The following is a 14,330-nucleotide window of genomic DNA, read 5'->3' on the forward strand; positions in this document are numbered from 1 at the left end:
ACATTCTAATATCTGTCATTAGAGACCAAACTTGTTTTTATCTCTGGTCCTGTCCAAGCACTCATGTCTCAAAACTATGAAAAATGTACAATTGGAAATTGCCATATGCCTTCTAAAGGATTACATTACTTTGGCTTGTATTATGCAACAGACATCTTGTGCTTTGTTTTATTCGTCTGACGTCATCATCACAGAATTTGCAATGCATGGATCCCTGTTTGTGTCGCTGTTTATGTGTGTGAAAGAGAGCAATGAGACTGTAGGTAGACAGTGAGAATTAAGAAAAGGTGTGTAACTGTTTTATAACCTCAATACAACGGTTACCACCTAAATCCTGATGCCAATTATAGATGAGGCTAAAGCAGATTTATCATCTGACCGATAAAAGGTTTTCATTATAACCCTGCAAGTAGTAAAAGTACAAGAACAGTTTGCATTTACTGATCTATCTGAAAGTTTGATGTAACTTTAGCATTGTAACACTGCGTGTGTATGGTGGAGGATAAAGGAGACAAAAGAGATCTCTCTTTTCGGACAGTTCAAAAAGCTGATTCACCGGTTCCTGGCGTCATCAAGAAATGACATCACTACGCATTTACTGTATCAATGAAACATTAAAATAAAGCCGTTTGTGTCAACACATTATAAAATTTAAAAAAAAGTTGTTTTTGTAAAGGCATAGCTGATTTATTGCCTTTCATTCACAAGAAGTTAGTAATGTTTGTGGTCACAGTTTCAATGGATCATAAATAATAAATGCCAGACAACTGACCAGTTTTGATAAGCCTACAACTTGAATAAGATTCCTAAAAGACACTGATGCACAATTGCGGATGTGTAAGTATAAATAATAAATACACTTGTGTATTTATTACTCATTGGTCTTCCTTAAACAACTAAAATATGATTTGCATGCACAATAAATCGTACCAAAACTAAAGCTTTTTAATAAAACAAGCATATCGAGAAACTAATAAAAAAAGAAACTTCGCGCATCAGGCTCATTCAAATCCTCAGTGATTTACACGCAGTGTCAGCAACTCATCCGTCAGAATTGTCGGCAATCCTCGCCTCGGCAATCCTCGACAAACTTCGTTCGGTTCTTTTTGAGTCCGACGTGCTATTTCGGCTGTGCGTCCTACGTCATCAACCCGGAACCTATGCCCAAAACTAAAGTTCGATTCAGTTCGACTGGTTATACTTCCTGAGAACCGGCTCAAAAGAACGATTCGTTCAAGAACCTAACATCACTAACTTAAGCCTTTAAATGTGAAAACATGCTTAAAATTACTTATAAGTTTCTCCCAAAATTACTTTGTTGAAATAAATATATTACACGGTACAAAAGATTGGGTCAACTTAAAAAAGTAAGTTACCTAGTTATCTTAAAATTTTGTTTTAATTTAACTTATTAATATTAGTTAACACAATGTTGTGTCAACTGATATTTTTAAGTTGCATTAACTCAAAATTTTAAGGCAACCATGTTACATACTTTTTAAAATTGTACCAACAGGGTAGATGATCAGTGATATACTGTGCAGTACATTATTATTGTACATTGTAGAAATAAGAAAAAAGATTTATTTTGGTTTGCATGTTTCTAAAGAAATGTCACATATTTTAATGCTGGAAAAAGTTGCACTAGAAAATAACTTGGAGTCAGACTTTTATCTTTAAACTCCAGACTCACCTAATTACTGATTAAAAACTTAAAAATGTCTATTAACCTAAAATATATTTAATGTGATAATGAAATACTAGCCATCATTAGCATTTCTAAAATAGTATAGGCATTATTTAGGGGTTGTTCGATTACAAAAATTAACCATGGTTTTATTGTTGTAAAAGTGTAGTAACTATGGTTTTTCCCTCCCCAAATGAGTCTTCTTGCCAGAGTTTAGGTTTTGCCTATTTAAACACACACTGCCGTGACCGTTACCGCTAAAACAGGTGAGATTATAAATGATGTATCCAGTGCATTTTGGGTGAAAAAATCGGCTCGTCAATGTCCCTTTTTACTCAGCTGTCCAATCACAGTGGAGGAAGGGCAGGACAAATACCACAACAACCAACAGCGCATCGTACAACAACTGATAAACAAAACATAAGTATCTTAGCAACCAAAGGGGTTTTCCTTAGTCCATATTCTTCCATATAGTTTTTTTTTGCTACTATGTGATTTAGGGGGCGTGTACACCAATGCATTTACGTTTTCAGCCGTGTTTAAACGCTTTGTCTTAATTGCCATGAAAGTTCACTGCTTCAATCTACTGTGATCTATTGTCTGCACACATTTTCCCTCCCCAAATGAGTCTTCTTGCCAGAGTTTAAGTTTTGCCTATTTAAACACACACTGCAGTGACCTTTACCGCTAGAACAGGTGGGATTATAAATGATGTATCCAGTAATTATCCTGGCAGAGAAGTTGTTTAAAAATCTCAGACAGAATTTGGAGCATGAATGCAGCGGGCAGCCCAGGGTAGTCCTGTGTCCTTGTTATTGAGCTGCAGAACAGATGTTCTTAAATGAGAGATGGCTAATGATGACAACTTCATTACTTGGCTGCTTATGCTGTTGTTCAGTGTGATAGTGGGCGTATACTGTTAAACTGTGCTGTAGAAAAGTTATTGAGCGTCGTTGGAATTTGCTGAGAGAATTAGTCACACATTCCACTCACTTAACTCATGCGCTTGGCATTGTGTGCTGTATGTACTGTAGTACTATCCTGGGTAATATCTGCAAGATCTGAACTGTGCATAACACACACACACACACACACACACACACACACACACACACACACACACAGCTTGGTAAATAAGAAATTAATGTTTTTCTTGGTAAAAAATTACGACAGCCCATGTGAATTTAATCTTACTTAAGCAGTATCATATGCAAAAATTTACAGCATTGAGATCTTTTACCATTATAATGAGCTGTTTGAGTTTACATGCACTGATTTCTAGAAATACCCCAGTCATGTTTTGCTAAGGCAGGCTAGCTATTACAAATTGCTCATAAGGATTAAGGATTTGAACTAACCTTTAACCTTAGGTATTGAATTTCTGCTCTAAGCATGAATGATACTCCAAATTGTGAGGTTTACTGAATATAAGTGTGAGATTAGTTTTCTAAGAAATTAGGATTATCACCTATTTGACAACAAAACTGTGAAAAGATCCTGTAGGCTTACATTGAATAAGAGATTTGAGCAAAATCTAGGGACCAGGAAAACTAAATGGCCAGTGATGAATTAGAATAGACATTAGCAATTTTCTAGCAATCACTTATACACCAATGGTACATTCACACGGGGCGTAAGCATTAACGCTTCTCATTCACTTTTAATGAGTGACGTCATGCGTGCCGAACAAAATTGTGGATCCGTCGGCGCCACGTCAGTGCCGTTGCTCGCGGTAGAAGTTGAACATTTCTCAACTTTTCAAAGCGGCATCGCGTGCGTCAGCCAATCAGATCGCCTTATGCAAATAACCTAGGAAGAGCCAGCCAATTACGTTTATGGAAGACCGGAGCATGTGGTTGGTCATGCTTCAGACAAGCCTTCCGTCAAGTGTTAACGCTTTGGCCCCCTTGTGTGAATGTACCGTAAGTAATATCCTTAAACTCATTCAACATTATGGGTCATTTATCACTTCTCTCAAATACGACCTATAGAACCTAATGTGACCCAGGACCACAAAACCAGTTACAAGGGTACATTTTTTGACATTGAGATTTATACATAATCTGAAAGATAAATAGATAAGCTTTTTATTTATGTACTACTTGTTAGGATAGGACAATATTTGGTAGAGATATTTGAAAATCTGGAATCTAAGGTTGCAAAAAAATTTACATATTTAGAAAATACAAATGAAGTTAGCAACATATATTACTAATGATAAATATTTTTTTTTATATTTACGAAAGGGAATTTACAATATGTCTCCGTGAAACACAGTCTTTGCTTAATATCATTATCCTTTGTATGATTTTTGGCATAAAAAATTGATCATTTTGACCCATACAATGTATTGTTGGCTATTACTACAAAGCTACTTCTGGTTTTGTGGTCCATGGACACAAATTAGCATCCCTACCAGCAGCAGGTGATGAGACAGAAACATTCACCTTAATGCATTATCGGGTTAACCTGTGTGAGAATTGTGCAATTGTGTAAGCAATGGAAATATCATGGGTTTATCATAGGGAACATACATACAATGTATATTTTAAAATGTATTGTAAGTCGCTCATCCAAAATGTCTGCCAAATGCGTAAATGAAAAGAGTAAATAAATTATGCAAATTGTATATTGGTAAAAAAGTAAGGGACTGTGTAAAAAGTTCACACATTACATTTAAACGAACGACTGGTGGCAATTGCCAAATGTCATTTCATAATGTCTCAGGCAACTCAACACTGTCTCTCATTGCTCTCACAAACTTCCACAGAAGAAATAACCCAGTGATTCTCAAATTGAGGAAAAGGGTCTGCCTTTGGGGGTAGGGGATACTGCACCAGTTAGGGGATATGCCTCAGTTGCATAAAATACATTATAAAAGACATGAATTTATCATAACTTTTTTGTTTTATGTAAAGAATTTTCTTTGGGGGGGCGTGAATGGATGCACCCAACACACGAACGACTGGTGGCAATTGTCAAATGTCATTTCATAATGTCTCAGGCAACTCAACACTGTCTCTCACTGCTCTCACAGACTTTTACAGAAGAAATAACCCAGTGATTCTCAAATTGAGGTGCGGGTCTGCCTTTGGGGGCAGGGGATACTGCACCAGTTAGGGGATATGCCACAGTTGCATAAAATACATTATAAAAGACATGAATTTATCATAACTTTTTTGTTTTATGTAAAGAATTTTCTTTGGGGGGGCGTGAATGGATGCACCCAACACACGGGGAGTGGGGGCATGCCGAAAAGTTTGAGAACCACTAATACACAAGCCTCAGAAATAAAGCTTTTATAGGTTCATGGCCTTTTCCTTTCCCACAATGTCCATCTAAACTAATAGCTCTGGCAATATATTTTTTCTAATTGGCTGCACGTTGTCCATTCTATATAACTGAGTGCAGATAGCCTCTCGGTTCAGGCCAATATAAAGGAAAATGAAGCCGTGTTTTACATTGTCAAAGAAGCACTCAAAAGTAACTGACAGATAAACTCTGAATTCCACCTTTTTCAAATTGGGTACGAAAAAGAGGTCTATTTCAATCAGTACATATTATTTGAAAGCATTTTCAATCAGCATTGTAACCAGCTTTATGCAGAGACACTAGAAAGGCCAGAAGGTCAACGTCCTTATCTGAAGATAGCGAAATAATTGCTTTGGCAAATTCAGAAGTTCTGGAACGCCGCAAAGCTGAGACGGGAGACTCATTACATTGTCAGTGGAGATAAAAGAAGCCCATTTAGGTCAAATTCCCTAAGGTGGACTATCGGTCCCCATTCGCCTACCTCACTGTTCAGGGTATCCAAAAAAGAGAGTTCATTCGGCCTGTGATTTTCATTTAGATTTCAGGTGTGCATTTGGTTCAGAAATGTCTTATAATGTACGTGAGGAAAGCGTTGTCGAAATGGCCCACCAACTTCATCTGTAGACCATTACTTGCGCTTTTAAAGAAAACAAGGTTGTTTTCAAAGGAAGCAGCTGTTTTTATGTATGCGTGTGCATGTTTGTTTTTGTGTACGTCTGAGAATCTCAATAGTCTTGTACCGTAATATCAGCACAAAACAAAAGCTTGAAATCAAAGTCTAGTTCTGAGGCGTTGTTCGCTAGCATATTAGTTCAGCTAACATTAAAGCTTCAGCATTTTTCTTTGTTTAATTTCCCAAGGCAGCAAATGAACCCCCTTAATTCTTATCTGTTCACTGTAAATGTGTATAAACATTGTTTTGTTTTTCTTCTTTCAACTTGAGGGGCTATAGAAGCACTGTTCTCCACAGTTCCCCCTAAATGAATTTTAATTGTATTTAATAATAATTAAAAAACTTATTTGCCCAATTATTTCCCTTTTAAATCAGATGAAGAAAATCAACACTGCTAATGAATGAGTCACACTTCTAACTTTGTGTTTTCTTATTATTATTTAAATATTATAAAGAGGTCAAATCTGGCTCGCATGTATATACACACTTTTGTTTTGTTTTTTAGTGCAATGACTACTATTGTTTAAACATTTGGCTTAAGGCTAATCTCACTTAGTCTGTTTCCTTGGCAACCAATTATATAACATCATAATCAATAAAGACATGCAAATCCCTGGAAAATAGCGATATTTATCATAATTACTTGAAACCAGAACACTTGAAAGACACGTCTTATAGCACAATATTCTAACGAAGATTTTCCCTTTAACAACAGTGTTTTATTTGGCATCAGATTGCAGAGATTATGCATAAAGACAAATGCAGGTGATGACGGGAAAGCAAATAATTATTTTAACCCCCTAAGTGTTAACAGTTCAAATCACATTAGGCCTTATCAAGCATCTGATTGTAGGCAAGTTTAAAGCTAAACAGCTCATTCTTTTTAGAGTGAATTTTTACCAAAGGCTTGTATCTGTACACCAGAGCATAATGATTTTAAATTGTTTGTAACTCTGTGCTCCAGCTTGAAGATTTTTGCATCTATTTTAGGATTCAGTAATAATAGCTTTCTAGTAGAGATGCACTGATATATAGGCCAATAATCGGTACCGATATAGATGATATATCGATGCACTATTGCCCATACTGATAGTCATGGCCAATATATCCTGTCAATCAAAAGGAACAACAGGAAAATGCAATGAATTAAAGCTCTGTGTATAACTTTTTTCTTCAAATTTTCAATATTAACTCTTTTCCCGCCAGCATTTTTTTTTTCTTAAAGTTGCATGCCAGCGCCAGCATTTTTTTAGGATTTTTACAAAATTGTAATATTCTTCTTTAAATATATAAACATTCAATATATCAAATGAAAGAACAGACAAAAAGCTGAAATAATTGCATTTTTGTAATTATGGGCAATAGTGCATCGATATATCATCTATGTCGGTACCGATTATTGGCCTATTTATCAGTGCATAGGACTTTTTGAGATACAGTTTAGAATGATGATCAAAACATACGGAGTTTTTTTACTGTTTTTAGAGGAGTGGATGCATAAGTGTTTTATAAGTTGTGCAAGAGCGCCACCTAGTGGATAATAGCGGAAATATGGATTGCTGTAAAATCTCGTCATTGGCAGAGTAGGGTTTTCTCTTAATTGACGAGATAACTTGTCAACGGTGGGAGAAAAGTTTATGGTCATTATATGAATGAATAACATTCAGAAAATGCAATCTTCAGAATTTAGTTAATATGAGTTAATATAACCACCAAACTTTCGGTGTTGGTAGCGGTAGCAGCTGATATCAGTCTAAATAATGGCATTGGTGGAAAAATATACTATCAGTGCATCTCTACTTTATATTCATGTTTTTCTGATGGAAAAGTAAACATCAATCTCATGTTTAGATAAGTCATTGTGTGGTTTACAAAGATGATCTGATTTATTCCACATGATAACATCCTAAACTATATATTTGTGATATCCCAAGCGCGATCCTGTTTTGCTCGCAGTTTCAGTGTCGGTTTCCTGTGCACTTAAAAATGTCTGTGACATCTGATGAATGTGCGATCAGATTCCCAGCAAACATTAACCAAAGACAATGAAATGATGGACCCATTATAGTCCAGCTATGAGTAATCCACTTTAACCTTGAATTTAGGTACATCTTTGTCAAAACATTTTGAAATTGTGTTGAAAAGGTGTTCAAAGCGTTTACTTTCTTTTCTTTCACATGTTCTAAGCATATAGGCATCGTCTATTCTTGGGATTATGGTTAGACTTCTATTAGACTTTCACTGACAGCCCAAATTTTGCCTTGTTTTAGCCAAAATTGCTTGTTGGGTTTTTTCATACATTCATCTGTCCATCTTCACTCTCATCTGAACCTCATGTGTCAAGCTTGTGTCCTTCACTGTCATCTATAAGAACAGAAGATGGCCCAGGGCTGAGCCCTGGAGAACACCATTCAGTATTTATTTTAAAAATGTTCCTCCTTCTATCATCATACTGCTCACAGCATGGGAATCATCATTGTCGTCGATGTAAAGATGCTTGGGAATTATGCGTAAGTCACTTTCCATTCCCTTTCCATTCTCTCTCTCTCTCTCTCTCTCTCTTTCTTCATGTGATATTATTACTGATCCAATCACAAGTGGACATTACTACAGTACATACAAGTGTAAATTGGGTCCAGTACATCTTGAGAGTTGTTCAAATCCCTTGCAACTTTTTGTAGCTCAGCTAGCATTAGCTATGATTTGGATCACGAGTTTAATTCCCATGGACATGCATACAATATGTACAATTTGAAACAATGCACTGTAATTCACTTTAAGTGTCTGGCAAATGCATAAATCCAAATGTAATCAATTGCACAACAAACTTGCAGTGCAGATGGCAGAATTTAACTTCTCCATCTTGAATCTGTTTAATTGTATTTACTTTAATAACAGATAATCCTCACTGACCACATGTGAACAGATCTCACCATGTGTAAGCCAGCCTTATTTTGTGCCTGCCTGTCTCTCATTTAATTTTGTCCCCCCATACTGTGTTTCATTTCCTCATTTCACACACATATTGGCTTCTGACTTGTAACCTACAGTATCAAGATTTCTCAGCAGTTACGGACTATCATGTGGGTCAATTGGTTATTGGATTAGATTACCTGATCTACTGATACTCATACTCAAATGTACTTCTTTCAGACTCTTGAGTGTTTTATAATCAAATTTGACTAAATGAGGACACTTTTGGGTGGTTTCCCAGACAGGGATTATCTTAAACCAGGACTAGGCCTTAGTTTATTAGGAAATAATACATGCCTTACTAAAAACATTACTTGTGTGCATTTTGAGGCAGAACAAAAGGCACTTGTGTATTTTAAGATATGTCAGTGCAAGATGTTATCAGTTTGGACATCTCATACATTTATTTTAGTCTAGGACTAGTCTAATCGCTGTCCGGGAAACCACCCCTTTATGTTTTAAATGCAGAGTACGGCATTTAGACATGTTAGACATTTTAGTACTTTATATTAAGGTCTTTAAGAAAAACATTCCATGATTTTTCTCAATTTAAAATACTTTATTGGAATTCAACAGTTTACAGTTTCAATGCAGTTTAAAATTGCAGTTTCAATGCAACTTCAAAGGGCTCTAAACGATCCCAAACGATGCATAAGGGTCTAATCTAGCAAAACAATTGTCATTTTTATCCAGAAAAGTAAAAAATATGTATTTTTAAACCATAACTTTTCATCTTGCACTAGCTGTGTGATGCGCCAGCGTGACCGTACATAATGTATACCATACCATGTAGATATTTTATAAATCATAGCTTGTTAAAATTGCCACTTTGTAGGTGTGAGTAAAAATATGTCGTTTGGGGTATGTCCTTTAAAATGCAAATGTTGATATCTGCATTAAATGGCAGTGTTGTGGTTGGATAGTGCAGATTAAGGGGTATTATCCCCTTCTGACATCACAAGGGGAGACAGATTTAAATTAAGTGGTTTTTTCACATGCTTTCAGAGAATGGTTTACCAAAACTAAGTTACTGGGTTAATCTTTTTCACATTTCAGGTTGATAGAAGCACTGGGGACATCTTCATAATATGTCCCCTTTAAGTTAAACTTAAGGTTGTTTATATCTAGAGTTTACAGATGGTGGTCTGCAAAGATACTGATGGAGGTCCAAGAAATTTAGTAAAATAATTATTTATTATTTTATTTGTTTTTAATAAATTTAACATTCACACTCAAAAAGTCAAACAATATAATGTTGCAATGTAATAATGTTTGTTAATGTCAATATTAAGAGACATTACACATTGTTATAATATTGTTTTTATATTAAAGGGTCCCTGAGAGTCTGGGTGAGGTGTCCCTGGGATAGAAAAGTTTTACACCCCTTCTTCATTTTTAATATTGTTCATTAATTATAGGGGCTTTTTACACCTGGTCACTTCATGCATTTTCTCTGATCAGATAGCTATTCGATCGTAAAAAGACCAGGTGTAAATGCTCTCCGAAACGTTTGAGACGGATTTAAATCCGATCGCTCAAACCACTTCAGGAGGTGGTCTGGGACGCATTTCAGATGAAACTGGACAAGTATTAATACATCTGGTTGATGAAACCACATCTTTCAGCGCATAATTCCTCCCAAATGCAAACACGTCACCCGGAAATTAGCCGGCAAATTGGCAAACAAACAAAGACCACACTCTCGTTGCTTTATGGAGCGACGACAGCGGGTAAAAAGCTTCCAATAAAGGAACCAATAAAGGACTCCAATGACAAATTCGAATGATATTAAACAAAGCAACTTTAAGAGAGAGTTTTGTGAACAATTTTCCCCGTCATGGACCCATACGTTAAATCACAGCGGCGTCACTCTCCTCCTGCTCTGAACTGCGCGCTCCAGCTCATGCAAGGAGACGCACATCCCCTGCCCAACATACAGTAAAACATGCAGTAAGTGCTGCTTTTGTTGCATAAACGTCGTCAATAGTGTATTTGCATTTTACGCGGGAGTTGAAGATCAGATTGATATCCGTTTTGCCAAAGGTGCATTTATGTGGCCAAATGTAAATGGAACAGTTTTAAGAAATCGGATGGCTATCTGATCAGAGGAGGCGCATGAAGTGACCAGGTGTAACATGGCCCATATATTGCTCGACCCGCTGAATGTGTGTGTTATTTACTTGCAGTAGTAATATCAGTTCATCCACCTTCACTGTTTGCTTTTATTGTCTTGTGTCCACAGAACTCTGGAAACGAAGAGCTACCAGCCCCAGCTGACCATGTGAGCTGTCACCACACGGGCAACCAGGAAAAAATTGTTGAGCCTCCACCCCCTTCTGCCTACCCACCTGTTACCCTCCTACCCCACAACCCTTACACCCAACACCCTACTAACACCCCAATGTACACCTTCCAGCCCAACTCTGCCCCTTCCGCCCCCCGACCCCCTTTCAACTACCCGAAGGAGCAGTCTGTCTAGATCTTGTGACCCATAGCACCCTGCAGAGAACAACACCACCTTCCTTTTTGCCCTTGTCCAACGCTGGCCACATCAGGACACAGATGGTCTCTCGGGATGAAATAAAAAGTGTCAGTAGTTTGTTGACCTGAAACCGTGTGTGTTGTGCACTGCATGTTTCACAACAAGGCTGTGGTTAGGACCCCTTAGTCTTGTGTTGTAATTATAAAGACCTCACTATGAATCCATACCTCACAAAAGCACACCTCACTTCTCCTAAACACAAGGTATTGGCCTTTGCTTTGCATAATACCTCTTTAAAATCACACTTTCCTTTGTTTCCATTCTGCCAAGTGTCTGACCATTTAACGTATTTAAAGGAACAGTTCATCCAAACATGAAAATCTTGTCATTTGTTTTCAATGGAACACAAAACGCTGAACTGTTGCACTGAAGTGTGTGAAAATTCACATGAGTGCACGCAACAAATTTTTAAGTGAACTGTCCCTTTAAGATTGTGTCACCTTTTTAACTGTTTATTCTTTACTATAGTGGACATTATGTTTAAATGATTGTCACAAATGTGTGTTACACTTTACCTTTCTATCGCAAAAATAATATTTGCTTGCTTCTTGTTGTACATGCTTGAGTTGAGTGACTGTTTCTTATTTATCTCATGACTTTTCGTCAAAACATCATGGCCGATGTCCACGACAGTCATACAGTGAATATAGGCTACTAAATGACATCAGAATAATATTCTGCCATTACAATCTGAATTGTGAATGTTCCCTTTGTTCAAAACAAAAATTGAAGGGCTCACTTATGCTCGTAAAATATCATCTCAATATCACAAGTAAAAGGATAATGGAAACGCTGTCATCTTTTGCTTGTGGTTACCCAATAAACAGAGCCTTCCATATTTGCTTCACACAAATGTTTACATTTGGTATCGTCAGAGATTAAAATGAATAAACATCCACCGTTGTCATCGTAGTTTCAAGCGATATGCAAATATTTACAATGTCATATGTCAGTTTACTCATTCATTTTATGTTAAAGATAAAGTGTTTAATTTCAGTTGCTGCTGTATTTATACGTGTAGGTCGTTCTTGGTAAACGCATGTGTTTTCATGCAATTCACATTTTTGCTTTATGGTTTAAAGACTATTATCCGGTTGAGTTCGGCTGGATACACAAAATGCTTTGCAGGGACAATCCGCATATTTCTTCCTTATCAAGCTATTTTTGAAAGATATTCGTATGTTGATGTATTTTTTTAAAGAATGATCCTCAGCATACACTTAAGCTTCTTTTTAAGTCAGATACCATATAAAGAGTCAATAGAAAATCACAGCTGCCCTCTTTAAAACCTCAACCAGACCTCTTTGTACTGTATAATGAGATCCTCTGATAAGAATGATGCTCGTATTGTTAGGCCATGTCAACTGTATAAGCTGGAAAAGACAAAAAAAAACATGTTTGAAAAAATATTTGTGCTAGATGTTTGTGAAAGTTAAAGTGATAAAGAGACACCCTTTAGAGTTATTCAGGATAGGTATTGAAAATGTAATCTTTTGCAGTGGTTTCTGGGATATGTAAAGCTACCTGCCATGCACATTTTTGTCTGGAATTAATTTCTGTGTGTGTTCTTGTGTCCCTATGTCACATATTTTTCATTATTGGTGACACCTGTAGTATTACAGTATTACTATTATTATTATTATTTTAGTATTGAAGGTCATTGTCACTAGTTTGTAGTTGTGCTACTATGATAATTTTTAATTGTAAATTATGTTTCTTATTATTATTTTGAAACTGTGAAATTATTTGACTTCATTTCTACGTTTGCAATCCTGATGATTTTGTTTTATACATGTGCTTTTTTGTTAATATTTTCTTACACTGTGTATACAAATATATCTTCATGTTTGTAAAGGAAAATCATCGTCTCTGTCCTCGTGAACATGAAAGCATTATATGTGTCACTGCTAGTTATTCTTCCATATGTGAAGCATTTTGACTTTTTTGTCTTTTTTACATGGGGAATACAGTATGTTTGATGTAAAATTTAACTTTGTGTACCAGATGTGTGAAACAAAACTCATGCAGATGAACATTAAACCTCACAAACTCTAAATAATCTCTCAGATTTTTTTTTTTGCAGTTGTGTTGCTGCTTTAGGGTTATACTACAACTATATATATATATATATACTTAGAAAAACAATTTGAAAAAGTTTAATTTAATTTGTCAAGTTATGTCAACTTTTCACAAGTCAAAACTTACAAATTAGGTTGGATTTACTTGCATAATTAAGTTGTTTCAACTTCATGCTGCTTTTTTTTGTTAAAGCTACATTAAAAAAAAAATTGTCGTAAATACTTAAAAAACGTTCTTTCTTACTTTTTTATAATCTGTAAACAATGGCGGACACAGAGGGGTGTCCGGGGTGCCACATCAAATTTAATGCTACTTTCAATCCTCCAAAAATTCACTTTCCATTAATCGCCATGTTTATTTCGACAGGGGCAGCACTGCACATTGTTAAATACAAATATTACGAAATAATAACATACATTGCAAATACTACATAATGATGTATGATTTGGCTTAAATAGACAATGTGCATATTATCAAAATAGCTATCTTAGTGAGTATCATAGCAAACAATTGGTTACTTTGTGTCTTAAACAAATGTGAACTCATTTTATTGCATTCAGTTTTATAATTGTGAGGAACAGGTACAGATGAACCCAAATCGATGTCGGGGGGTGAACAGAAAACACTTTAAGGAAGACAAACAAGAGGACAAAAAACACAAGGGCATTAAATAAGGGAGAAAATCATTAGGGGAACAGGTGATAAGGATAAAACAATAAAGACTAATGAGGATGACAAGGGAGCGGGGTAAAAGAGACGAGACAAGGAAAACATGTGGCCTTATATCAACACACCATGGACACGTGTTCCCACACAGAACATGGTACTGTCAGAACCCTGTCAAATTGAACTAGACATTAAAACAAGACAAGATTCTGACAGGATCCTGACAATAATAAGCCTAATGCGTCTTTCACATAGGAGGAGTGGTGTGCTATTGACTTTTCATTGGGGCACTTTTGGGCGCCTCTTACACCCCAGGGGTACAACTTACACCCCAATGTGATGTATGTTCTTACAGAGCCTACCACCCTCTTCAAATGTTGTAACCCACATGTTTCTAC

General features: G+C 36.2%; 1 protein-coding gene across 2 annotated transcripts in view; it reads left to right on the forward strand.

Annotated features, from left to right (window-relative positions):
- Positions 1 to 13,227, forward strand: part of nectin1b (nectin cell adhesion molecule 1b) — a 287,273-nt gene extending 274,046 nt beyond the window's left edge. Inside the window, exon 9 of one of the 2 annotated variants that reach the window (XM_055173651.2) lies at positions 10,888 to 13,227. In XM_055173651.2, coding sequence (XP_055029626.2) covers positions 10,888 to 11,124 — 237 coding nt within the window. In that variant the 3' untranslated portion in view covers positions 11,125 to 13,227. The remainder of the gene's footprint in view (positions 1 to 10,887) is intronic. The other variant, XM_055173653.2, reaches the window with a different exon arrangement.
- Positions 13,228 to 14,330: the final 1,103 nt, after the last annotated feature.

The sequence above is a fragment of the Misgurnus anguillicaudatus genome, chromosome 15 (assembly GCF_027580225.2).
Source record: "Misgurnus anguillicaudatus chromosome 15, ASM2758022v2, whole genome shotgun sequence".
In the NCBI taxonomy this organism is placed as follows: domain Eukaryota; kingdom Metazoa; phylum Chordata; class Actinopteri; order Cypriniformes; family Cobitidae; genus Misgurnus; species Misgurnus anguillicaudatus.